General features: G+C 38.4%; 2 protein-coding genes across 7 annotated transcripts in view; both read right to left on the bottom strand.

Annotated features, from left to right (window-relative positions):
- Positions 1 to 16,777, bottom strand: part of hipk3a (homeodomain interacting protein kinase 3a) — a 42,393-nt gene extending 25,616 nt beyond the window's left edge. For 2 of the 4 annotated variants that reach the window (XM_073868618.1, XM_073868619.1), the window contains exons 1-2: positions 16,382 to 16,777; positions 12,866 to 14,066 (exon numbers count right to left, since the gene is read on the bottom strand). In XM_073868618.1, coding sequence (XP_073724719.1) covers positions 12,866 to 14,064 — 1,199 coding nt within the window. In that variant the 5' untranslated portion in view covers positions 14,065 to 14,066; positions 16,382 to 16,777. Of the gene's footprint in view, positions 1 to 12,865; positions 14,067 to 15,830; positions 15,943 to 16,381 lie in introns of those variants that run through there. The other 2 variants (XM_073868616.1, XM_073868617.1) reach the window with 2 other exon arrangements.
- Positions 16,778 to 17,782: 1,005 nt separating this feature from the next.
- On the bottom strand, positions 17,783 to 24,769 carry tcp11l1 (t-complex 11, testis-specific-like 1). 3 transcript variants are annotated; one of them, XM_055193127.2, is made up of 10 exons: positions 24,748 to 24,769; positions 23,386 to 23,545; positions 23,171 to 23,303; positions 22,916 to 23,036; positions 21,787 to 22,007; positions 21,559 to 21,695; positions 21,280 to 21,455; positions 20,992 to 21,173; positions 19,602 to 19,774; positions 17,783 to 19,501 (listed from the first exon to the last, which is right to left on the bottom strand). In XM_055193127.2, exons 2-10 carry the CDS (start codon positions 23,522 to 23,524, stop codon positions 19,284 to 19,286), a joined length of 1,500 nt encoding a protein of 499 aa, XP_055049102.1. In that variant the 5' UTR covers positions 23,525 to 23,545; positions 24,748 to 24,769; the 3' UTR covers positions 17,783 to 19,283. The 3 variants fall into 3 exon arrangements, with proteins under 3 accessions (XP_055049102.1, XP_055049101.1, XP_055049104.1); XM_055193126.2 differs by lacking the exon at positions 24,748 to 24,769 and adding an exon at positions 23,958 to 24,115; XM_055193129.2 differs by lacking the exon at positions 24,748 to 24,769 and adding an exon at positions 23,958 to 24,102 and having other exon boundaries at positions 23,386 to 23,530.
- Positions 24,770 to 24,884: the final 115 nt, after the last annotated feature.

Raw genomic sequence — 24,884 nt, 5'->3', positions numbered from 1 at the left:
TCTCGATTTTTACATATTTTTTATATGGCATATAATTTAGACAAAAATGATATGCCATTATTTATTATTATTGTTATAATACTTTAACATTAACATGCACATTGCACAACTCGCATAGGGGTTTGTGGGCTTCACTTAACGCGAGAGCTTGTAGAGAGAGGATTCCTTCTTGCACACACATGGACTATGCGCGGTTGGCAGTTACATGGATCGGGCGGATGACGTGACGAAGAATAATATTTTTATTAAATTCGGTCGACTGCTTGTTATTAGCTGTGTCCTTCTAAGCATGCGACCCCTCTGCCTTTCATAGTGGCAGCCACAGAAGTTCAAGAAGAGAACTGAAATGAGACGGTCTAGCCTTCTGAGGACCCACAATTTGCGTCACCTGCTGCACACGCCCCCAGTAGCGCCCACCGCGCCTGTCAGCAGAAAACAGCGGAGACATTTCTGACTTATTAAAATAAATATGTAATCAGAAAAATATTAATTTATTTTAGAACATATGACACATTGATGTAGATTAATCTATTCAACAGCATATCAAATAATCAACCTAGAAATATACGCAACATAAACAGAATAATATTAACACAAAACGTATAATACTAAAACAGTGACAAGAAAAAGTTTTCTAATAAATACACACTTTTATTTAATAAAGCTTTTAATTGTTTGGGATATCCTCAGCTGTTAAGGATCCATTCGTTCTATCATTAACAGCGCGGAGAAATGAGGATGCATTTTGACACAGCTCTTATCAACGCTGGCAAAGGAGGTACGTGGCAAACTCAAAAAATGAGAATTAAAAACAAAGGAAATAGAATGTCAGAAAAGGGTTGCCTGGAATAAATTTTACAAAGTGGTAAATCAGGATGACACCAGTGCAGGCTATGTAATTTGTGCGTTTAATTTAGGCTATTTATTTATTTATTTTTGTCCCTGTGCGCCGATAGGAGACGGAGTTCACTGCTGATATTCTAGAGCTTTCTAGTCTCGCGGCTGTCATCAGCAGCGTCTTGCATCGTCCAGTCAGCGGATGGCGGGCGGGTGCGGTTTTGAAAACTGGTCAGAAACGTTGCGGATGGATGGTGGATGGATGATGAGTTTTGTTATGCGGTTGCGGATGAAATAATAGTCCATCCGCGTATCTCTAACATGGACTTAATGCACATGGACTTAATGCGTGTGTCTTGGACTCATAGCATCTGAAATAAATCCAGCATCATAAGCAGCTGCGCTTCTCTCTGTCTCACTTGCACGCGCTCTCGCATCTGTCCGAAGTCTGAACATAAACTAAAGTACAACCCCAAAACAGAAAAAGTTGTGACACTGTAGAAATTGTAAGTAAAAAAGGAATGGAATAATTTACAAATCTCATAAACTTATATTTTATTCACAGTAGAATATAGATAACATATCAAATGTTGAAAGTAAGATATTTTGAAATGTCATGCCAAATATTGGCTCATTTTGGATTTCATGAGAGCTACACATTCCAAAAAAAGTTGGGACAGGTAGCAATAAGAGGCCAGAAAATGTAAATGTACATATAAGGAACAGTTGAAAGACCAATTTGCAACTTATTAGGTCAATTGGCAACATGATTGGGTATAAAAAGAGCCTCTCAGAGTAGCAGTGTCTCTCAGAGGTCAAGATGGGCAGAGAATCACCAATTCCCCCAATGCTGCAGGGAAAAATAGTTTTCTGAGTTTCTCAGAGAAAAATTGCAATGAGATTGAAGTTATCATCATCTACAGTGCATAATATCAACCAAAGATTCAGAGAATCTGGAACAATCTCTGTGCGTAAGGGTCAAGACCGGAAAACCATACTTGATGCCCGTGATCTTCGGGCTCTTAGATGACACTGCATCACATACAGGAATGCTACTGTAATGGAAATCATAACATGGGGTCACGAATACTTTCAGAACACATTGTCAGTGAACACAATCCACCGTGTCATTCGCTGTTGCCAGCTAAAACTCTATAGGTCAAAAAAGAAGCCATATCTAAACATGATCCAGAAGCGCAGGCGTTTTCCCTGGGCAAGGCTCATTTAAAATGGACTTTGGCAAAGGGGAAAACTGTTCTGTGGTCCAACGAATCAAAATTTGAAGTTCTTTTTGAAAAACTGGGATGCCATTACATCCAGACTAAAGAGGACCATGACAACCCAAGTTGTTATTAGCGCTCTTTTCAGAAGCCTGCATCTCTGATGGTTTAGGGTTGCATGAGTACGTGTGGCATGGGCACCTTACTCATCTGGAAAGGCACCATCAATGCTGAAAGGTTTATCCAAGTTCTGGATACATATGATCCCATTCAGACGTCGTCTCTTTCAGGGAAGACCTTGTATTTTCCAACATGACAATGCCAGACCACATACTGCATCAATTACAACATCAAGACTGCGTAGAAGAAGGATCTGAGTACTGAAATGGCCAGCCTGCAAGTCCAGATCTTTCACCCATAGAAAACATTTGGTGCATCATAAAGAGGAAGATGCGACAAAAAAAAGACCTAAGACAATTGAGCATCTAGAAGTCTGTATTAGACAAGAATAGGACAACATTCCTATTCCTAAACATTGGTCCTCCTCCAGCTGTTCCTTGTATGTACATTTAACTTTTCTGGCCTCTTGTTGCTGCCTGTCCCAACTTTTTTTGGAATGTGTAGCTCTCATGGAATCCAAAATGAGCCAATATTTGCCATGACATTTCAAAATATCTTACTTTCAACATTTGATTTGTTATCTATATTCTATTGTGAATAAGATATAAGTTTAGGACATTTGTAAATTATTCCATTCCTTTTTTACTCACAATTTATACAGTGTCCCAACTTTTTCTGATTTGGGATTGTAGTAATCCTTATGTATTTGTTCAGTTTTATGAGTTTCATGCAAGCTGAGGCAAACTATCCTTTTGTTTAAAATATAACCCGCTGCATCTTTGCGCCTCCCTCACTATCGCGCACGTGCAGTGAGCTGCGCTCTGTCCAAAGTCAGATCACTGTTAATCCTGTTTATGATATGCATTTCAAGGAGTTGTAGCAATACATCCCTCGTGTTTAAAATATGATCGCTTTCTGCAGGACATATGTTTTTAAAGGCATCTCTGAGAGTTTTTTTCCTCGCTTGGCAAGCCGACCAGACGTGAAATGGGGGCGTGGCAGCATCGACGATCCCATTTTTTAATTCGAAGTTCGAAGCTGTGACTTAATTTCGATCGATTTCGATTTAAAATCGAAATCGTGACACCCGTAGTGAATATTGCCTTTACGATTCAGAACTGATATCAGACTGGTAATATATTAAGATAATAATATAAATAGAGATTAATCATCCCAACCCTATTCCACGTACAGTAAACGGGACATAGACATCATCAAAATAATACACATGCGCTGTACACACACAGCTAGATTTTTTACCACTCGTAACTACTAAGGGTAGGTCACGCATGCGTCTTTGTAGTTTACAAAGAGATAGTAACAACGTTATTTTCAGGAAAATACTTTGAAACCCATTATACAAAACTTTCAGGCACGCAAAATGCCTTTGTCGTGTAAACGAACGGCCAAAAAATACAATGTTTTTCATATTTAGTTGAAAACACTTGTGTGAACGCCCTCTTAGAGCCATCCAAAACTTTTCCATGTGTCCCTCTGCATAAAAAACATGCATCACAGGTCCCTTTGCTGAGAGCTCACAATCTGTAAGGTAACTTTAGTTGAGTAATACAATGCCCGTTATGACATCATGTACCGTAGGGATTGATATGGAATTTAAAAGTTTGGGTTCGTCTGTCAAGTGTTTTTAATAACCGATCAACGCACTTGATCTTGCATGCAAGGTAACACGAAACGCAGTTATCGGCTAAAAAAAATCTGTCAAACAACACTTTTAATAGCATTCAGTTTTAGATCTGTCAGACAACACCTATAATTAACACAGAACAGGTCTTTGAAATAAAAAAATAAAAAAACCTATCTAGATCATTTTCTGTGCAAGTAAAAGCATTAACAAAAAACAAAGTGTCTCCATTCCGGTTACTAGTCATAACATCGTCAAATACCGAAAAACATAGACAATCTAATTTTTTCTCCTTCGTTTCGCTTCACACAGCTAACGCCCATAGGGTACAGCATACCATTCATAGCTAAATCCTAGCTTGTGCGCCGCTCTGCAGTTTTAGAAACAGATCATACAATGCAAACACATGGACACAGTGAAACCTGGTAGCCAGAACTACTTCCAGAACCAAGTATAGAGTTTATTGTACAAAACAAACATTTTTATGCAAGCTAGGCATTCCTGAGGTAAAAACGGATTATCACTAGCAGGCTTGGGAACGGGCGAATACGAAGCTGCAAAATGCGTAACTAAGCTACAATAATATTTTGCCGTGCAATAACGTACAATGTTCCCACAGACATTTAGCACGTATTAGGCCTACTTGAGCACTTCAGAGACAGCAGTGTTGTTTGTATGAAGTGGTGTAAGACTGCAGCGCCAAAGCAATAAACAAAGCCTTTTCAACACTCATAGGGGCTCCCGACGGAAATGCTGAGAAATGCAGACGGTCTGGCCGGCCTCAATGTACATTAGACCAGGCAGACAAACAATCCCCTACAGGAGCCTGATGATCTGAGGAAGACAGACCATAAATGGCTATATTATGAGGTATTGATTTAGTTGAGATGTTCTTTAGGAGACTAGTGTAAGGTATTTGAGCTACTTTAAAAGATTCAGCTTTACATCCAATGAGCAAATCAGCAAACTTTCGTTCCACTCCCTGATTGTAGTTAAACTCATGGTATGGTCCAATAATCTTATAAGGAGCTAAAAACATATTAAAAATATCCAACATTTCAATTAAAAAAAAAACGTGCATGGTGTAATCGATCACATGAACTCTTATTGTTAGGCGAAGTATACCGTAAAATGTGGGAAGTGAGCCTAGAGCCTCCACAGATGAAATGACAGCCCTAAACCAGATGACATGTAAATCAAACTCTATGTTCCAGTGAAGGTATAAAGCTTCACACCTGTAATCTATCCTGTTCCTAATCAAAAGGTCGAGCAGTAGCAGCAGCAAGCTGTTACAGGATGCTGGGTTTCATCTTCAAGTGGCTGATATACAGATTATAATGCACATCAAGTAGGACTTACAAAAGATCAAACTGATTCCAGCCTCTTAAAATGCAGCTACAACACAAACCAAAGTTTCTATCACTATCCCCAATTGTCGGGGCACAAAAATTAGACTTAACTACATTCCACTGACCTTTCTAAAAGCATCCAAATAAATACTGGAAAGTTCACATGACGTAACATTACCCTGACACAAATCACGTAAGAGGGGCTTAATTTCAAGACTGACCCAGTCTCCTAAAGTGACTAAACAACATGAATGAGGATTGACTAGGAACATTCACCCTGAATGGGGCTTCTATTCACAACAGTCTTGTGAGGGTTCAGTAACAACCATCTGGTTGGGGGTCAAGTCGCTTTTGAAACCTTGTGAGGGTTGCGCTCAACGAAATCTGACAGAGCAACTGATGCCGCAAGGAGTTTGCAACACATGATCACTGCATGAAAGGAACTGGGCAACACGAACAGCAAGATGTGCACTATAGCGCAGTAAATCCTACGATCAAACCCTTCGGCTGTGCTCATTAGTCCAGGAATCGAGCCAATTAGGTCTTCTTCACGTGAAGAGGATTTAGGTCTGCTCAAAATTTCAAATGATCCAAAAAAACAGTGACCGAGAGCAGACGCACAGATTAATGGTCATTCCCTAGGCCGCAGATGGACAAGGGCCTTGCTTAAGATTTATTATACATAAACTCCATTCACACAGTGTGTTGATATCAGAAAAGCCCCATAAAATTGCCATTTGTGTGAACGCAAACACATTCCGTAATTGTTTCTGGGATCGCACCCATAAAGGGGTCCTAACAATGTCCTTTGTTAACAAAATGCAGCAACAATGTCATTAGGGACATGTCGTAATGTTGGTCGATATGCTCCATTTTGAGATCGTCAGGCTGTAAGATTGACGATACTCAATAGTATTGGGTGGCGGCGGGGCAGTAGTTTACTCATTTATTTATTTGTTCATTTTTTTACTCATTTACCAAGTCACTTGATTGGTGGGCAACACTCATGACCGAACCTTCTTAAAACTGATGCTTTTAATCCGAGTGCGTGCCAGGGAGCGGGAACAACACACTCGCTGGTTTTAATCCTCTGTGCGCTAACAACCTCGCTAGTGCAAGGAAATGACAGAACCTTGCGTATTACAATCATGTGCAAGGAAGAGTCAGAATCAAGTGCATTACAAGTTCAGGTCCTAGAAGGACTCCATGGTCTGAGCAAAAGTCCAAGACGTGCGCATTAATGTGGCTTTCACATAGGACGCGGTGTGCGCTGTGCTATGAAACCCATTCATTTCAATGGCTTCCACCGCGCGAGGGCGGTTTGTATTTGCGTTGAGCAAAATGGCAGCGCAGCTTGCGCTCACACCGCGGTCAAAGTTCAAAATAGTTTAAAGGAGCGGTGAATCAAAAACTCAATTTTAACTTGATAATTTGTTATATAAGAGGTCATCATACTTAAATGAACATCCTGCAAGTTTCAGAACTGAAAACGTCCATGCTACTGAAATATAACCGTCTTTGGCACCAAGCCAGCTAAACACTCCAGTGAAAAATTCGGAAATCTATGACGTCAAAGTAGAATTGAAACACCTCCCCATAACCAAAAGGACAAGTCTACTTTTGTAGCCCCGCTCGCGTGACACGTGTGTCTCAGTAAGTAAACATGTCTTTAAAAATTGACAAATTTAACCAAAATGACTTTTTAAATACATTTTTTTCTGAGAGACTTTTATTTTGACGCGGTGATCTGTTATGATACTATGGAAACGCATTTTCGGTTCTGAAAGAACCGCGTGGGAACAACCATGGGAACAACACAGAAGCTAAATACTTCAATTCGGAGGCTTGGAACTTAACATTAGCAATATGCTTGGATAAAGTTTGCTTTTGAAGAAGTTCCAGCTCGTGTGGGGAGCGTTTGTTAACGTTGTGGACATGGATTCATTTGTAAAGAAGTCGATGCTGGATTTGCAGAGAGACTCAGTCAGAAGCACCACTTATATTGGATCTGACAACAATGACACAGCAGTATAATTCACAGTAAGACATTTTACTTTATTTAAGTTACTGCGTTTCACTATTGCTTTGTTAAAAGAGATTGCTTGATGTCCTGTTGTAACATCCGTGTCTAAATACGTTTGTTGACTGTTTTAATTTACTAAAAACATTAAACGATTAATAAAGGTACAACACTTAACAATACGACTGTAATTTAAAGGTAGAAATATACAAAGTTAGTTATAAGGAAGGATTTATCAACCGCAGTTTAGATTCAGATGCCCGTTTACTGTGTTGTATACGGTAATTTAGGCAAGTTGCGTTTGAAAGGTCAAACACTCAACAAAGCTTATTTTTTATCATATAACTGTGGTATTTAACATTACGTGAATGTAAAAGCAACCTCACAAGCACAATAGAAATATACAAAGTTATTGATAAGGATTTATTAGACGCAGTTTAGATTCGGATGCACGCTTACTGTGTTTTATACGGTAATTTAGTCACTTCGAGTTTTGTTTCTACTTTAATATACGTATTGTCATTTATGTGTATCATCTTTAGCACCCAGAATCTTTTGTGTCTCAAACATATTTGTGTTCGGCTGCTATTTTTATCACATTAATGTTTTTAAAACATTTCCCTACATGTAATGACGGGGAATGAAGCTGTCCAATCATAGCAGTGGGTGTTTACGTTCAGGTCTTCAATGCGGCCCGCCCCTTCAAACGAACCATTTCTTGCTTTTGATGTTTTTGAATGTAAAAACAACGCGAAATGCATAAGTAGACATCAATCAACGTCATAAAGCAATAAAATCGACCAATTCACGGCCCCTTTAACTTTTGCGCTGCGCTCTGAGACGATTACCCGCGCGGCCAATAGAAACGGGGCATCCAAACAAAATGGATGAAAAGCTTATACTCGGAATTCCCGGAGCTCCTACAGAGACATTGGAAGGAAAGCCGTGCCATGGAAACACAGCAATTCAAGTTGGCATGTCAGGTGTGTTTTATATAAAGTAGCTCGTTGTAGGTAGGCAGTTTAAAGTTACATGAAATGGAGACGGGCAACATCAGTCTCTGTATTCCTCATCCACTATTTAACCCAAATATAAACACTGTAGTAATTTATTGAAAACCCCACCTACTTTGGTCTGGCCAGCAGAGCTCAAATCGCTTGGCTGCGCTGAACCCAGCGGCGAGCGCAGCGCACACCGCGTCCTATGTGAAAGCCGCATAAGTCCAGGTGCGTGCAAGAAGGAATCCGCATGCGTTACAAGCTCTCTCTCTCGCGCGCAAAGTGAGGAAAATAGGGCTGGGTATTGTTATGAATTTCACAATTCGATTCGATTTCGATTCTTGAGGCTTCGGTTCAATTAGATTCGATTCAATTCGATATTGATTTGCTTGCTTTGATATCGATTCAATAATAAGTAAATACACAGGCAATTAAGTACCTGAGTATATTTTTAAATAATGTGTGTAGTATTACTAATGTTTGATCACATTGATGGTGCAGGCTTGAAAGAAGTGCTGCTGTTTGCCATCTTTGATCTTTCTGTTTTGATAAAGCACGTCTTGTACAACGCTGAACACTCTCACTAGAGTGTTGCCCACAGCGCCACCACTGGCCGGGGGGGCTGAATCGATTCATAGGATTTGATGAATCGATATTGAATTGAGAAACAAATAATTGCAATGCATTGACGAATCGATATTTTTACCCAGCCCTAGAGGAAAAAATGTTAATGTGAAAATAATGAAATGATAATAATAACAATCACCAACTATCATCATGAAAGCCTGCTATTGGCGAGATGTCTGACGATACCATCATCTATGAGCACAACCCTAGCGTGTCATTGCAACAAGAAGTTATGGGTTCTTTAACACGGGGGTTTTAAATGCAGATCAACATTCACAAAAAAAATGGAATGTGAACTGAAATGATACCAGCAGGGAGCTCTTTACAAATGGTGCTGATACTGACACTGACTGCCCACATATTAGGACTGCAAGTCATGCGCTTGTTTATGTTCGAATAGGAAACAAAAGTGCACACACATAGAATGTCATACCTCTGAATGTGGACAAGCTCAAAACGTTTACACCTGTATTTACCATTGTCGCTTGAGATCCGATGGACCAAAACGCATCTTAAAGGCGCTCTAAGCGAATTGAAGCATTTTAGACCATAAAACATTTTTTGTTACATACCGGAAACATCTCCTCACTATCTGCTTGCTGCCTGTCCGCTGATCAAACTGTAAAAAAAAGGCGATCTCTGTAGACAGCCCAGGCTTCACAAACGGCAATATCAACAAGTGGCCAAACCTAGCATCACATCAAAACATAGTATTCCAGCCAATAAACGACAAAAAGGATTTGGGGGTGGGGGTTGGGCGCGTTCATGAAAGCACGGAAGGGAGGGGGAGGAGTTAGCTACGCTCCGTCTGTTTGAAAACAGTTTCAAACGTCAACAATAACTAACGTCTCGCAGATTCGCTTAGAGAGCCTTTAAAGTTGTAAACAGGGCCCTAAACCCTTATTTTAAACTAGTATTGGTCTTTCTTGTTCTTTATAGACGAAACACATAAAATAAGGCAGCAGATTATAGAATAAAATTGTGCAAAAAATCTAACTCGCACATTGTTACATTTAACCTCAAAATATTACATTACAAAATTGAAAGCTTGAATTAAGCTACCTTCTTGACTGGCCGCTACAGTTCAGGAATAACAAAGTTGACATATACAGGGTAAACCAAAATGTTCCTTTGCACACGAAAGTGGGCATCAAGAAGTATGCTAATTCAGCAAAACCGTGGACCTTGAAACCGCACAGTGGGTGAGGCTTTTGGACTCTTTCACCTGGCCCAGGACTTACAGTGCAGAGTACAGACTGTTTAGTTTTGAACAGCACACACAGTCCATTCAGGCCGGCCAGACTTGAGCCCGTCACTCAGCCTTCTGTTAAATGCAAACAGCTTGTTATGCAAAAGGCCTGTGTATATCAGTTTTAACACAGTTTCCAATCTTCTGATAAGACTAACTTGCTAAGTAGTCCATTTTAAAACACAGAGCAGCCAAGTATGGAGTCATCAGGAAGCCTAATAGAAACATTTGCGACACAACAAACGGATATAAATATAATTTGGGATATCCAATTAGACATGGAAGATATTCAAATCAAACAAGGACAGAGGCTTGACATTCACCACTTTAAACAACCACCACAGAATCAACACTGGCCCCCACAAATATAATTTTCATGATTCCCATTTACATTTTTATTTAAACAGCTTAATTCGGCTTAAAATATAATTTGATATATAATACAGATCAAATACAGATACAGATCAAAGAGTAGAAGTGATACATATTTCAGGTGCCAACACTAGATCAAACGCAAACACGACATGATGACATCACATATATGCTAATTAGCGGGTGACGTCATCACCACCACAGTCTCCTCAAAATCCTGTGGGAAACACTGCAACTTTCTGAGTTGGGGAGGAAAAAATTCCAAATTCAGCCACGGCAAAAAACAACAACAATAGGCTGAATAACTTCAGGGAAGCCAACCAACAGAAAACATACTATTGTCACGACTTGAAACTCAAGAAGGCACCTCACTTTTCGTGTAACCTGACACACGCTGACCTCAGCCCCACAATGAATAAGTAATGAGCCGAAGGCACACTAGGGTATCATAGTAACTACTAGGGACAACTTCTACTAAAACTATTATGACGGTAGTATCTACGTCCATGTTGCACCAAAGGCATTTCAATATAGTGTTTCGTTATAGTTAAGTTTAGCAAGGAAACATATGTGTGATATTTAATGCCAGTGAGCTAGAAAGATAAGATTTGTAGCCTGATACAGAAATGGTCTAAGATGCCAAAAAAGTGCCAAGACACATTTATAAGATCATTTACTTGTAACACAAAAGTGCAACGTTTAAAACAACCAAGCAAAACAGCCTTTAACAATGAACAAAGATTAACCATTTTTAAACAGGTGCAAACTGAAAAAAACAGATGTCATTTTCTAGTTCACTTCATGATACGTGCCCTACGCAGCCTACTCTGCACGTACAAAATGAAATACTTGTCATGACAACCTCACATACCATGGTGACTATGAACACAACGAGATACGCCCTAAAATTGTGTGAACCAGATCTGTGCTGGAAAAAAGCTATAGCATTGATCATGAGGAAAGATGGACAACCAACTATTATTTTCACTCGCTTTTAAAACCAAAACTTACGCTTCAGATGCAGGGCTATCCATGGTCTTTAATGAAGAATGCAGCATCATATGCAACAAAAATTTGGATAAAGGACAAAAAGATGACTTTGCTTACGTGCAAAGGTGCATTAATAAAATATTATGATCATCAATTCGGTTAAAAGACAGTCAAAATGCTTGTTTTCAAAATGAAATGTGCACTTCATAAAACACTTTTTCCATCGTCCTGATAATATGACTAATAACTAGTTGCAATAGCAACGACAATGTGCCTTTACAAGCCACTCAAGAAAATAATTACACAGCAAGTACGTTGCATGTGCATTTGATTTAATCAGTATTTATGCAGTCGAAATCTTCAGCATATGCGTAACCATTTCTTAAGTGTTGCATTAAAAAGCCACTGAAATCCTGAGAAACAAAGCGAGATGAGACGATTATTCATAACGGTCTATAAAAACATCTGTTATCACACTTTTTTCAACCCTGCAGACAAAAACAGACTCAACCCTCAATGCATCTTATTCCCATGCAAAGCGACGCATTCACATGTGCCACCTGCATAGGACGCAAGTGCATGAAGTTGCACACATCAAACTGTGGTAATGCAAGGCAGTGCCAAAGTACAAACAGTTCTAAAGCACCATTTAAACTAGCGCCTAGTTCCTCTTTATCTAGTTCACTGGTAGCTTTACCGCAAAGTGTGCACACTTACAAAGACAGACTGTACTCCCTGCTGTACAATCCTATAATCTCAATACCTATTCACATACTCATTAAATGGAAGGAAGGGTGCAATTTATCACAGCTGTACAGATAACGTGTATTTTGCAGTCTGGGTGGGGGGTTTCACTTAGTGAAACAAAAAACTCGAAAATGAAGCTTGACAGAGGAAAAACACAAACATCTGGAAACTTCTAATTTAAGAGCCTTTCCATGTTTTTCCATGACCCATGTATCACGAAAACCGCATTCTTCCTAAAGAACGGCCAACCACAAAGACAAAAAGTACAGCCATCGTGGTTTGGTCTGACCCCATTAGAGACAAAATGCAGACAAGAGAGAAAACCAAACCAGTCAATGGACAAAACGTTGTGCGTCATACGTTTTTGCACACAGAAACGATTGCTCAGCTGAGTTACATAAAGTGGGTGTAGGTTGGTGGTGGTTAATGCAGATGCAAACTGCAACAAAGAAAGTAAGCTTGCCATCGAACTTTCAAAAAAGTTATAGAAAGCATTACATAATTGCTCGTAGCAGGAAGTGAGTCCCAGTAAAGCTTCCTCTGTTTAACTTCCTCTTCTATGAGAAATGCATTGGAAATGGCTAAAGATTGTGAAGCATAAAACAAACCCCCAAGATGCACTATTCCAAAACTCTTTCAATCTGGCTATCGTTGACATGACACAATACAAAAATGTTGTGAAATAAACTATTACCTGTAATAGCGGGACTGCAAGTACGTCGAACACACAGCTTTGGAGACGTGGCTGGCAGAGCCAAAGTCAATCACTTTCACACGAAAGGGTTGTCTTGCAGGATCTACCAGCATAATGTTCTCCGGTTTAAGATCTGCATGGATCAGGCCCAAGCTTTTGAGCTTCTTCAGTGCCATGGCCACCTGTTGCAACACGGGCCTAATCACCTTCAGTGGCAACGGACTGAACTTGTTCTGCTTGAGGAAGTCATACAGGTTCTGCTCCAGCATTTCGAAAACCAGACAGGTGTGGTTCCTGTGCTGAAAGCACTCGAAGGCCCGCACCAGGTTATGCTCCTCAGCGTTCTCGCCACTCAGTCGGGCCAAGATGCTGACCTCGATCTGGCCCTGGCGTGCATACGACGGGTGGTTCTTGAGTATTTTCACCGCCACGATCTCATTCGTGCCCCTTTTCCAACATTTGACCACCTGACCAAACGTACCGCGGCCCAAGAATTCCAACACTTCGTAAGTGTGCTTCATCGAGCACAGCACCTCGTGTTGCACCAACTGATAGTCACCGTCGGCCGTCCCGCTTACGGCTCCCGTCCGCGTTCCATTCTGCTCGGGCGGAGCCACGCCCACTGCGGTCGTGCTCCCGATGTTTGTTTGCAACATAGCAGGTAGAGTCGAATGCTCCTCTACTATCTGCATGATGCTCTTGCCGTTCCTAAGCTCCTCACCTTCGCATTGAAACCCACATTTTTGGGTTCCGTCGACCGAATTCAAACCGCCTTTCCTTTCCTCGCCGTCGCTCGCTCCACCCAGAGCGCTACTTCTACTACTACTATGGCTGTTTTGGCCACTGTCTCCACTTTCTTCTTTAACTGTTGCGGGCTCACTGGAAAAATACTCAAGGTCAACCTCTAATGCCACACCTTTGTATGGCGAGGAAGTCCTTTTAAGGGGAGCTGAAGAGGGTTCAGTCTTTATTGAGAAGTCCCTTGAAACACAGGGTTTCCCAACGGTCAGCTCTTCAATTCTCGACAAAGGAATAATATCCGTAGGGTGTGCGATGCCTAGATTCACACCAACCACGTAAGTGCGAGGGATCTTTTCATGGTAAACACAGCTGCTGGGATCAATTTTCTTCGCTCTGCAAAAGGCACTTGTCTGGGGTTGATAAACATGTGGTGGGCAGACCGTAACCTGTGAGGCCATACCTAGAAGCAAGGAGCACAAAAGTTATTTTTGCATGTGTAACATTACAATATGTTATTCACAAAAAAAAATCTAATTACTGTATATTTGACTTGATTTATGAGGGTCAGACATGCAATTTCCTTTTCAATTACGAGCAAAACACTTTCTGGGGTGCTAAATACAACCTTAATAAAACTTAAAACAAAGACCTTATTGATGTTACACTAAGCTCTTGACAAAAAAGTATCATAAACATTGAAACATGGCATAAAAATGTTGTGTTTTAGCAAATACAGACAGACAGACAGACCGCGAGACAGACAGTTCACCAATGAGGATTAGTCGTCTTAGTTTCATGGGAGGCAGTCTACTTATACTGGCAAAACATATGGCACAAGTTCAGACACGAGGACAGGTGTGGCAGCAAACACTCCCACATACGCTACCTCTCCCACATACAGATAAATCTGCTATATTTTATATAAAAGAAAGGAGTGACACTCTTGTAGACAATCGTGTGTTAACTTTATGGTTTTAAAAATGTCTAATCTAGTACTCAAAATGCACATCCAGCAGGACATTTTTAAACAGAAGCGAGTGATGCAAACATTGTACTTTGTTGTTAGCATTCCTGAAAAAGAACACAAATTGTACCTGCTGTGTTGATTGTACCTTAAAACGTTTACATCATTGGAATCACAAGAATTTCAGCTTTGCAAAGATGTGTGACATGTTTAGCTTTTTGTTTTTGAGTTGTTATATTTGAAGAAGTTTCCTGTCAAATAATGCAGTGTTCCTCCCACGGTGCACTGGAATTTTAAGGGTTAATGGTATGCATGTTTGATGGACTTTGCTTTCATAATTATTCGTTTTACTGCACCTTGCGACTAAAATAAAACAAAACCTGGTATTAGTCACATATTTATGTAGGACTATTTTAATATTCCTGTAAAAAAACAGAACTGTACAAAATGTCTAAGCAATAAAAGCTTAAATCCATGTTTGAAAATAGAGACCCTCATCAGCTTTAAAAAGACAGTCCCATCTGGAGGTCTGTTTTTATGATCACTTTTCTATAGTAGCTAATCTTTCAAAAGCAAGGAGGCACCAGCCATAGTGTCGGGTTGCAAGGGTCTGTACTAGTTTTTAAATGCTACTACCTTCTGCTATAAGCAGGTGGCAACTGACCTTTCCCCATGTCAAGACCTAATGGGGTTAGGGGAGAGATATCTCAGGGTAACACCTGTTGATAGCGCAACTGTTTGGGCTATAAAAGTTTAATGGCAGGAAATGATAGGGAGTTAAATTCTTTTACGTTGATAGGCACACATTTACAGTTGATGTAAGGTAATAGTAACAATGATTAACTTGATCTGCAGTAAGATAGTAAACGTCTATCAACGATGCATTACTACATAAAGATTATAAAACATAATTTTTTACTGAAAAAACTTACATGAATCGTGTTCATTTGTAGACTGCATATGTAAAGTTTATAAAGTTGTATAACTACAATAAGGTTTCGTTTGTTAACATTAGTTAACATTAACTAGAAATCTTTCAACAGCATTTACTAATCTTAGTTAATATTAATTTCAACATTACCCACTTTTTTATCAAAAGTTGTATCTTTTAACATTACTACACACACAACAGCCTAAAACAAACAACAGTATGTGCATTTGTAAACATTAACGATCAATGCTGTTAAAATAGATGGTTCAGTGTTATGTTAGCCGACTAAAGTTAAAAAACGTGTTACTAATTTTTTACCACTAACTTACCAGTACACTGTCTAGTTGCAAAAAACCCCACAAGTCAGCTGGTAACCGATTACCAGGCCTGTGCTTTTCAGATGGGTTGAGCAACTTGCGTGTCACTTGTTTGTATTGATAAGATCAAAGGCTGTTAAGTTTACACGGAACACCCATTTTGAAACAGGCATTTCACATCTTACACCGACAATTTAAAAATCAACTGTTTATATACAACTGTACTTCTGTGGGATAACGTAGTTCAATACGAATTTAAACAGCAAGATTTAAGTAAACATTGCAGGTTTCGCGTGCTTTACAATCATATAAACATTAAAAACATAGTGCATGAACACCTTAATGGATTTGAATCCCAAAACATACACATAACATATACCAACACAAATAACTCACCCTGCGAAACGCTGTAAGTTAGTCAAGTTTATGCTGTGGCGTGGCAACTTTTTGCCACAACTACAAGCTCGCGATCACTCGCCCGAAGTAGATCCTAAATTAATTTATTTACAACTGCATAAAATGCGCATATTTAAACGTATAATGCTAGATTAAAACCATTTTACCTTCACAGACAGCAGCTGTGGTGAAACTGCGGGTCTTTAGTGAACATGTTCGGGCTTAATTCGCACCCGCTGCATGCTCGACGCGCTCGCGCTGCCATCTTGTCCTCTCGCTGGACGACGAGGGAGAAAAAAACACAAGCTCCCTCATTTTCAAGTGCGCATAACTCGCCTACTAAGCCATTCACGGGTACCGAACTGTGTTCAGGGTTGAGTTACGAATATCCGCTTCGACCAGGGAAGGTTTTTGTAGTCATTTCGAGGATGTTTAGATCCCCCTGGTTCGTTTCCTTCTGACGGTGACGGACTAACTCTATCAGCTTAACTCGCTCGAGCTCTCTCTCAGCTGAGCGCTCGAGAAAGCTCTCGCGCCGTTTCTTCCTGTGTGGTTCAGCGGAATGCGTCAGAACTTGGTGCGCGATACCGCCACCCACAGGGCCGGAGAGTGAACGAGCACCACGAAGACACACCCGCGTAAGTAGAGTTCTGTTGAATAGTGTCCCCGTCTGGTGGAGTTTGGTTTGTAAAATTAAAAGTTACGTCATTTTGTATAACTTAAACCCAATTAATAAACAATATAGGGCGATTTCCTGGACAGGGAGATTAGACTAGTCCTAAACTAAAATAAATTTAAGAGCTGTCCAAACTGAAAACAACTTGCACGGACATATCTTAAGGGCGCACTCAATATACATCAGTGACCTTTGTTTTGCCTCAAAATGCACATAAGTAATGTTTTTAATAGGGCATGTTTGTTAAAACTAGTTATATTTCCTAAATAATCTAAGGCCTAGTTCTGGCTTAAGCTAATCTCTGTCCGGGATACCACCCCTTAATTATATTGTATTAATTAATAAAACAAAAATGTAATACGTTAGCATAAAAGCTGTATTTGTTGTAATTAGTTAACAATGCTTCTATTGGTAATGTTATCATTTACTAATATTTTTTTCCAAACGTATCTATTAAAATTGGTTAATGCATAATGAACTAAAACGAGCAAACAATAAAAAACATCATGAAAAATCACTGTAGTAAATACTATATTATAGTTATTACTTTGCTGTTAATTGTATACTGTAGTATTATAAGCTGCAGCAAATACTGTGGTATACATTCATATTTATTGTAAAGTTAAAAAACACTAGTATCTAGGCATTTACTACAGTTGTACTATATTATGCTAAAAGTATACTACGGTATTTTTTCATGTGGGTTTGTATTTCCTAACTGTATCAAGTAAACATATGTTGTATGTTGACTATTGCATTAACTAGTGTTGCCATGAAAGCTAATCTATAAATGAAATATGTATAGTATTTTAAAAAAAAAAACTACTAAAGTGAATATTAAAATATATTTTGCACAACACAAAATCTTAAACACAAGACATGTTCAGTAGGATTTATGTGGTGTAAACTTACAAGCAGTTTGTTTATTTAAAAGCTGCAATTGTTATTATACAAGTAGCAGACAATACCTTTGCAATAAGCATGGAAAGTAAATAATTCATGATTCTTCAATGATGACAGATGCCTATAAATAATATTATGATCATGTGGATGCTTCTGATATATACACATTTAACATTATAATCAAAAGTTTGTGGCAAGCGAATTACGTAACAATTAAACCAGTCAAATAGAATAAATAATGTTTTCTTCACACAAGTAGTTGTTTTTTATTAGTATAGCATTCCCTTTAAAATAACCATTAGTGATACTGCATCAATAAGATACAAATCATTAGTTAAAAACAAAGAGAAGTGCATTTGTGAAGTGCTTGTAAAACAAATGTGTCTGTTGTAAAACATGCTCAGCATTGACAAAAACATCAGTAATTCTTTAAAAAGACCATGCTTAGTGTTCAACATGAGAATAATCAGATGGTTAAAAACTAATTCTTAAATAGGAAAATTAACAATGTGCACATATTTTAAGTGGCATTGCACAAACTAAGGCACCAATCTTTTCCCTCACATCAAAGCAAAGTTCAACAAAATGGGCCAGAAACCTCAATACAAGGGTTAAGACATGGCAGAAATGTCTAAAAGTACTAAAAAACGTTGAATGTAAATCTTAAGTAAAACTCAATAAACCATTTAAATATTTAATCGCACACAATAACAGTATTTGCTAGGTTCACCTCCATATCAGCTTGTTAAAGGGATAGTTCACCCAAAAATGAAAATTTTGTCATCATTCACTCACTCTCATGTTGTTACAAACTTCCACAAATTTCTTTGTTCGGATCACCAGAAAGGAAGATACCCTGAGGAATGCTTGCAACCATACCGTTTATAAGCCCCGTTCACTTCCATAGTATAATTTTTTCCTACTATGGAAGTCAATTAGCTTCTGAACGGGTTGGTTTTAAACATTCCTCAAAATATCTTTCTTTCTGGTCATCAAAACAAAGAAATTTATACAAGTTTGTAACAACATGAGAGGGAGCAAACGATGACAAAATTTAAAATTTTGGGTGAACTATCCATTTAATATGTAACAATATATGAATATATTAAAAATTCATGGTCATGAGTCTATATGTCTGGTCATCTCGGATTTGTTATGGACACACTTGAGTTTTCTGGTAGTTTTGCATTCTGATATGAGTGTATATAAGCGTGTTTTTTCCTGTCATTTGAGATTGGTTGGACTCGGAAGCAGTTCAACGCAACAACTTAACAAGCAGATTTTAACATTTAGGCAAATCTCATGTCTTAATACATTCATTAATATTCCCTGATACTGTATAACACAATGAGAGCAGTCTGTGACATAAACCCTTTGTTAAAGGTGCTAGCATGTGAGCTTTGAAGGGTTAATGAACTATTTCCTTAACACTATTACGTGCATTTAGCTACAGTAGATAGAACGTGAAAACCATATTTCAGGTGTGGCATTTAAACATCTGCGCTTTCCCCTTGTGCCAGAACTTCTTGGAGGATCTTTTGGTAGAATGGAGAATAAACAAGCTTGTTGAAGGTTACCAACCGTCGTAGTTTAACACCAATCTCTTCTAATTCTTTGCTGATGGGTCCCAGACCTCCAGGGAGGACTGGGGCACTCTTGTTAATACTTGACTCCAGGAACCCCAAAAGGTAAGTCTGGATCCGGGAATCTATTTCAAAGAACAGAACTTTCGATTAGAACTTTGCTGAATGTTTTTATTGGTTTCCTGAGTTCACTCTTCATCCTAATGTTATGAAGCGTGTGCTTACCAATGACCTTACGGATGGGGTTGTCTGCAGACTTAGCAGCTATAATTTGGCCTTTCAAAGTGCTCTCTCGGTCTGTAGAAAATGGCGAAAAGCCATGTTGAGACAGGCATTCTCTGAGCTCCAAACACATCTTTTCTCCAATGGTGGCAAAGGCTTCATCATCTTTGAAGGACCTATGAGAAGAACAAAAGAGAATGAATTTATGCCATTAAAAATACATGGTTATTAAAACAAGGACTACTATAAAAAGATACTTTTAGCAGGTTTTACAGATTCATTCTTCTGAGGAACTGGACAGATAATATTGATGGCTCACCTTGCATTATTACACAAATAAGACTATGGAGAACAAAACCAGTCTTAAGTAGCACATGTACATTTGTAGCAATAGCCAAAAATTATTTTTTTTAAATCATTAGGATATTAAGTAAAGATCATGTTCCTTGAAGATATTTTGTACATGTCCTACCTTAAATAAATAAAAATTAGGGCTGTCAAAAGATTAATTGCGTTTAATCGCATACAAAATAAAAGTTTTTTGTGTGTATATTAGGGCTGGGCATAGATTAATCTAGATTAATCTCTTACCAAATAAGAGTAATTTTTTGCATAACATATGAGTTTGTGCTGTGTGTAATTATTATGTATATATAAATACACACACATTCATGTATGTATTTAAGAAACATTTACATGTGTATATATAATTTTATATATTGTATATTCTATATAAATAAAAATAAATTTCTTAAATGTATATATATATATATACACACACACACATTAATGTTTGTATTTAAGAAACATTTACATGTATATTTATATGTATTTTTATATATTTTATATTATAAATAAAAAATATACCTAAATAATTTTTTTCTTAAATTCATACATGTATGTGTGTATTTATATATACATAATATATACACACAGTACACATACACATATATTATGCAAACACAAACTTTTATTTTGTATGTGATTAATCGCGATTAATCTTTTGATAACCCTAATAAAAATGGATTTATCATTAGTTATATGTGTTGTTAAGAACTTCATTTTGACAATTTTAAAAAGGCAGTTTTCTCAATATTAAGATTTTTTTGCAGCCTCAGATTTTTTTATAGTTGTATCTCGGCAAATATTGTATAAAAAACACAAATGGAAAGCCTATTTATTCAGCTTTAAAAACTAATTTTCAAAAATTTACCCTTCTAAATCTCTAGAATAAAAACGTCTATTGCCATTATATTTTTAAAACTCTGGCTATTTAATAAAAATAGAAGCATCCCTTGATTTCTACTGCCCAAACTTCCTTTTTAATAGCAATTGTCTACACATAACAAGAAAACTGCATTCTTCAGGAATTTAATGGGTTATTTACACTTACGGCGTGTGCATTTCTGCTACTAGTATCTTAATGGTTTTCTTTAATTGATCCATGAGGCCTGGAAGTCCAGAAATGGCCTCCCCAGCACTGTTATACACTATGAGGAGTACCGATGCCACCAGTGCCAGCTGCTCAAGTTCCAGTTGCATCTCCTGAAATCGGCACTGATCCATGAGAACCGTCTTTGACCATACAGGAAAGAGAAAAGTAAATGCTTATTTTCCATTAAAAATCACAAAAAGAAATGATGTTCTTATTGGGCGAGCTGTCCTTTTAGGATCAAATCACCTCAGGAAATGACTCTGCGTCATAGTCCCATTTCAAAAGACGTAGATAGGCGTGATTGTGCACAGTGAGAGGGAGTTGGGCAGAATTAGGTGTGCTTGTTGCCCCACCCTCCACCTGTCCACTAGTTACATAATCTGCTGTGCTTTGAAGCCATTTCTTTGTGAAATCCAAAGCATCTGTAAAAATCAATAGATTAGTGTATTGGATTTATTCAAATTCGTATCCTAATTGCATAACATTTATTGACTGGTCGCTGGATGATTTATTGATTTTACTTACTGGGTTGTTTTTCTAGGAACTCTTGAAATTTCTTTCTCTCATATTCTACTGATTGCTGCAAAAGGTGAGGTCGCAAACTGCTGACAGTAAAGTTGGCCATGTCAATCTTCATCTTGTCCAGCACTGCAAATATAGACCTGAAACGTGTACAAATGTTGCTTATAAAGCTAATTCTAACATAAGCTTGTGGGACTTTCACAACTGAGAGGCTTTGTGCAAGTGACTTACTTAAAAAGGGGGACTACGTCAGTGATTTCGCGAAGCCGTTTGACCTCCTCGTCACGACAGGGTGCGCAAAAGGTGGCCATCATGTCGATTATAAACTGGGCCACTTTACTAATGTCTAGAGCACCGTTTTCAGCCTCTTGCTGGATCAATGAGAGGTCCAGAACTTCCTCAATTTGACCTCTCAGTCGACTATGGCTTGGCAAGAGACAAGACAGAAGGGTCTTGTGTCGAAGAGAAAGGTTGGGGAGAGAATTGTCAACATTTGTATGACAGGGTAAAAAGAAAATGATGAATAATTGTTTCTATGTGTAAAGCCTATGATATGCATATTTCGAATAAATATTTTAGGACAGTTTAAAGGGACACTCCACTTTTTTGAAAATATTATCATTTTCCAGCTCCCCTGGAGTTAGACATTTGATTTTTGCGGTTTTGGAATCCATTCGGCTGGTCTCCAGGTCTGGCGGTACCACTTTAGCATAGCTTAGCATAATCCATTGAATCAGATTAGACCATTAGCATCGCCCTCAAAAATTACCAAAGAGTTTTGATATTTTTCTTATTTAAAACTTCTAAGACTCTTCTGTGATTACATCGTGTACTAAGACTGACAGAAAATTAAATGTTGCGATTTTCTAGGCCGATATGGCTAGGAACTATACTCTAGTTCTGGTGTAATAGTCAAGGACTTCGCTGCCGTAACATGGCTGCAGCAGGCGCAATTATATTATGCAGTGTCTGAAAATTGTCCCCTGCTATTGAAAGTAACCAAGGGGACTATTTTCAGACGCTGCATAATTTTTCTTTGCTCTTTGTATACGATGTAACTACAGAAGAGCCAAGTTTTAAATAGGAAAAATATCGAAACTCTTTGGTCATTTTTGAGCGCGATGCTAATGGTCTGGTCAGATTCAATGGATTATGCTAAGCTATGCTAAAAGTGGTACCGCCAGACCAAGAGATCAGCTGAATGGATTCCAAAACGGTAAAAATCAAATGTTTACCTCTAGGGGAGCTGGAAAATTAGCATATTTCTTTTTTAAAAAGAGGAGTGTCCCTTTAATACATAGTATGAATACATTTTTAGAAACGATCATATTAGGATAATAAAAAAGTATATTTTTGTTACCTCTTTAATTTCCCCAACCAGTCTGATAGCGTGACTGTATGATGGTGGATTCTCATTCAGCTGTGCCTCAAGGCAATCCCAGAATGCTTTGTGCATTATGTCTTTGACCCACTTCTCCAAACTAATTTAACAAAAAGTGTTTAAACATTAAAATATGTATCTATCTATCTATCTATCTATCTATCTATCTATATTCATAATTTACTTTAAATTATACATTATCAAGTTAATGTCACAGTTTAATAGTTGCTTTACCTTCCTTCTTCAGGCTCAAAAGGCTTCACTTCAAAAGAGCTGTTTGTCACTATTTCATGGGCCAGTGCCATGTTGGTGACTCCTTTGGCTGTCTCCATAAGTTCCTCCACTGAGACATGTTTGGGTGGACTGGCTGTTTGTATTTAAATTCAATGTTAGTATTATAAAATATATTTGTAAATGCCGCTCTTGTTATTAAATGGATGTGTCCTTACACTGTGGTGTGAGTCTATGAGGACTGGGAGTATTTCTTCTCATTCTCTTCCGGATCATCTCTTCTGATGGTTGTGCAGAATTCTCCATTCCATCCTTGTCCAGGTCCTCTTTAGAGGACTCATTGGATTCCTTGGACATCCTTTGCTTTAATCAAAAAGTCTGAAGGGTTAGAAAACAAACATGTTTTACAGACTAGTACAGCATAAGATACTCTGCCTAAATTCACAATGGGGTTCAGCAGTGGAGCACTACGTCTCTTTCTATCAACAGTGTGAAATCGGTCCTTTGAAAAGTAGTTTAGTCTTTATTATGATACACATGGAAAGAACTAGAGATGCTTTTCAAATCATTAAACCATTGGTTTTAGCACCCAAATCTCCTGTAATAGTTTAATATCCCTATACTCGCCAGCTTAGTTGTCTTAACCTTGTAAATTTAGCTGTAACATAAACAGTCCGTTACTAAAATCACTGCGTCAGTAAGGGCTCTATATCCCTGATGCTCTCCGTCGCATCTATGTGCGCTGTTTACATCCGGTAATTCATTCGGCAAAAATACATTTTTATTTTACCTGTTATATGAACGAACGCGCTCCTAAACTTTATTTTCATTCAGTTAAAATTTGGCACATATGAACAAGAGTATTCAGATGGTTGCTGTTCTAGATGGATCCATACAACCTGATGCGTGTATTTACGGAAGGACCGCGCAGAACGGTTTGTTGTAGTCTTTTGAGGTGTACTGTGTATGGGACGAAGCAGAGAGAGAACTACACTTCCCAGACATAATCGCTACTTCGACCGCCCCCTACCACATGTGCCTTGACATAGATAAATATACATAGATACGTTATTAGGAGCTGTTTCTTTGAGCTGTTATACGTAAGTCGTCCGCCATATTGGAACGGTCCAAGCCGGTGCGTGACACTCGAGAGTAAGCTGACTGTGCGCCCACAGCCGTAGTACTCATGTATAATTATCAAATGTTACGTGATGTTGTGTACACACAAACATTACAACTGCTTACAAAGTACAAAGACGAAAGCGTTTCATACACAACATCGAAAAGTTAATATTTTAGTATTTTAACCGCCGAAGACCTGGATGTCCACATACGTGGACATCACATTTGTTGTTGTTTGCACCATAATATTTAATTCTATGTAACTGGAACCTGTTGTATACAAACATGGACAATTACACTGCTTTTTGTTCAAAGAAAAAAAGTTGCTTTTTATATTTACTGGTTCTTCCTAACCCTAAAATAGCTGGAAGAAATCTGAAAAAAAGACAAAAGCTCGGGGCATAGGAGGTTAAAAATCAGTAATACAGAATTAATACCTATAAACAACACATTCTCACCTGTGAAAAGTTGTCCAATTTTATTGGAAATATAAAACTGTAGGATTTAAACCAGAGCCTCCGCAATCATGTATCCTGAAAAGCTGTGAATGACTGTTCAAAAAAGGTGGACGCGGAGCCGTCGAACGACGTATCTA

The sequence above is a fragment of the Misgurnus anguillicaudatus genome, chromosome 6, assembly GCF_027580225.2.
Source record: "Misgurnus anguillicaudatus chromosome 6, ASM2758022v2, whole genome shotgun sequence".
NCBI lineage: Eukaryota > Metazoa > Chordata > Actinopteri > Cypriniformes > Cobitidae > Misgurnus > Misgurnus anguillicaudatus.
The sequence above is the reverse complement of the archived record's forward strand: the minus strand, read 5'-3'. Positions and strand labels throughout refer to the sequence as shown.

Coding starts and splice junctions, on each gene's coding strand:
- tcp11l1 (XM_055193127.2), bottom strand. CDS start 23,524: ATGTCCAAGGAATCCAATGAGTCCTCTAAAGAGGACCTGGACAAGGAT. Junction 23,037..23,170: donor TTTGAGCCTGAAGAAGGAAG/GTAAAGCAACTA, acceptor TTGTTAAATTAG/TTTGGAGAAGTGGGTCAAAG. Junction 22,008..22,915: donor TGGTTGGGGAAATTAAAGAG/GTAACAAAAATA, acceptor CTTCGACACAAG/ACCCTTCTGTCTTGTCTCTT.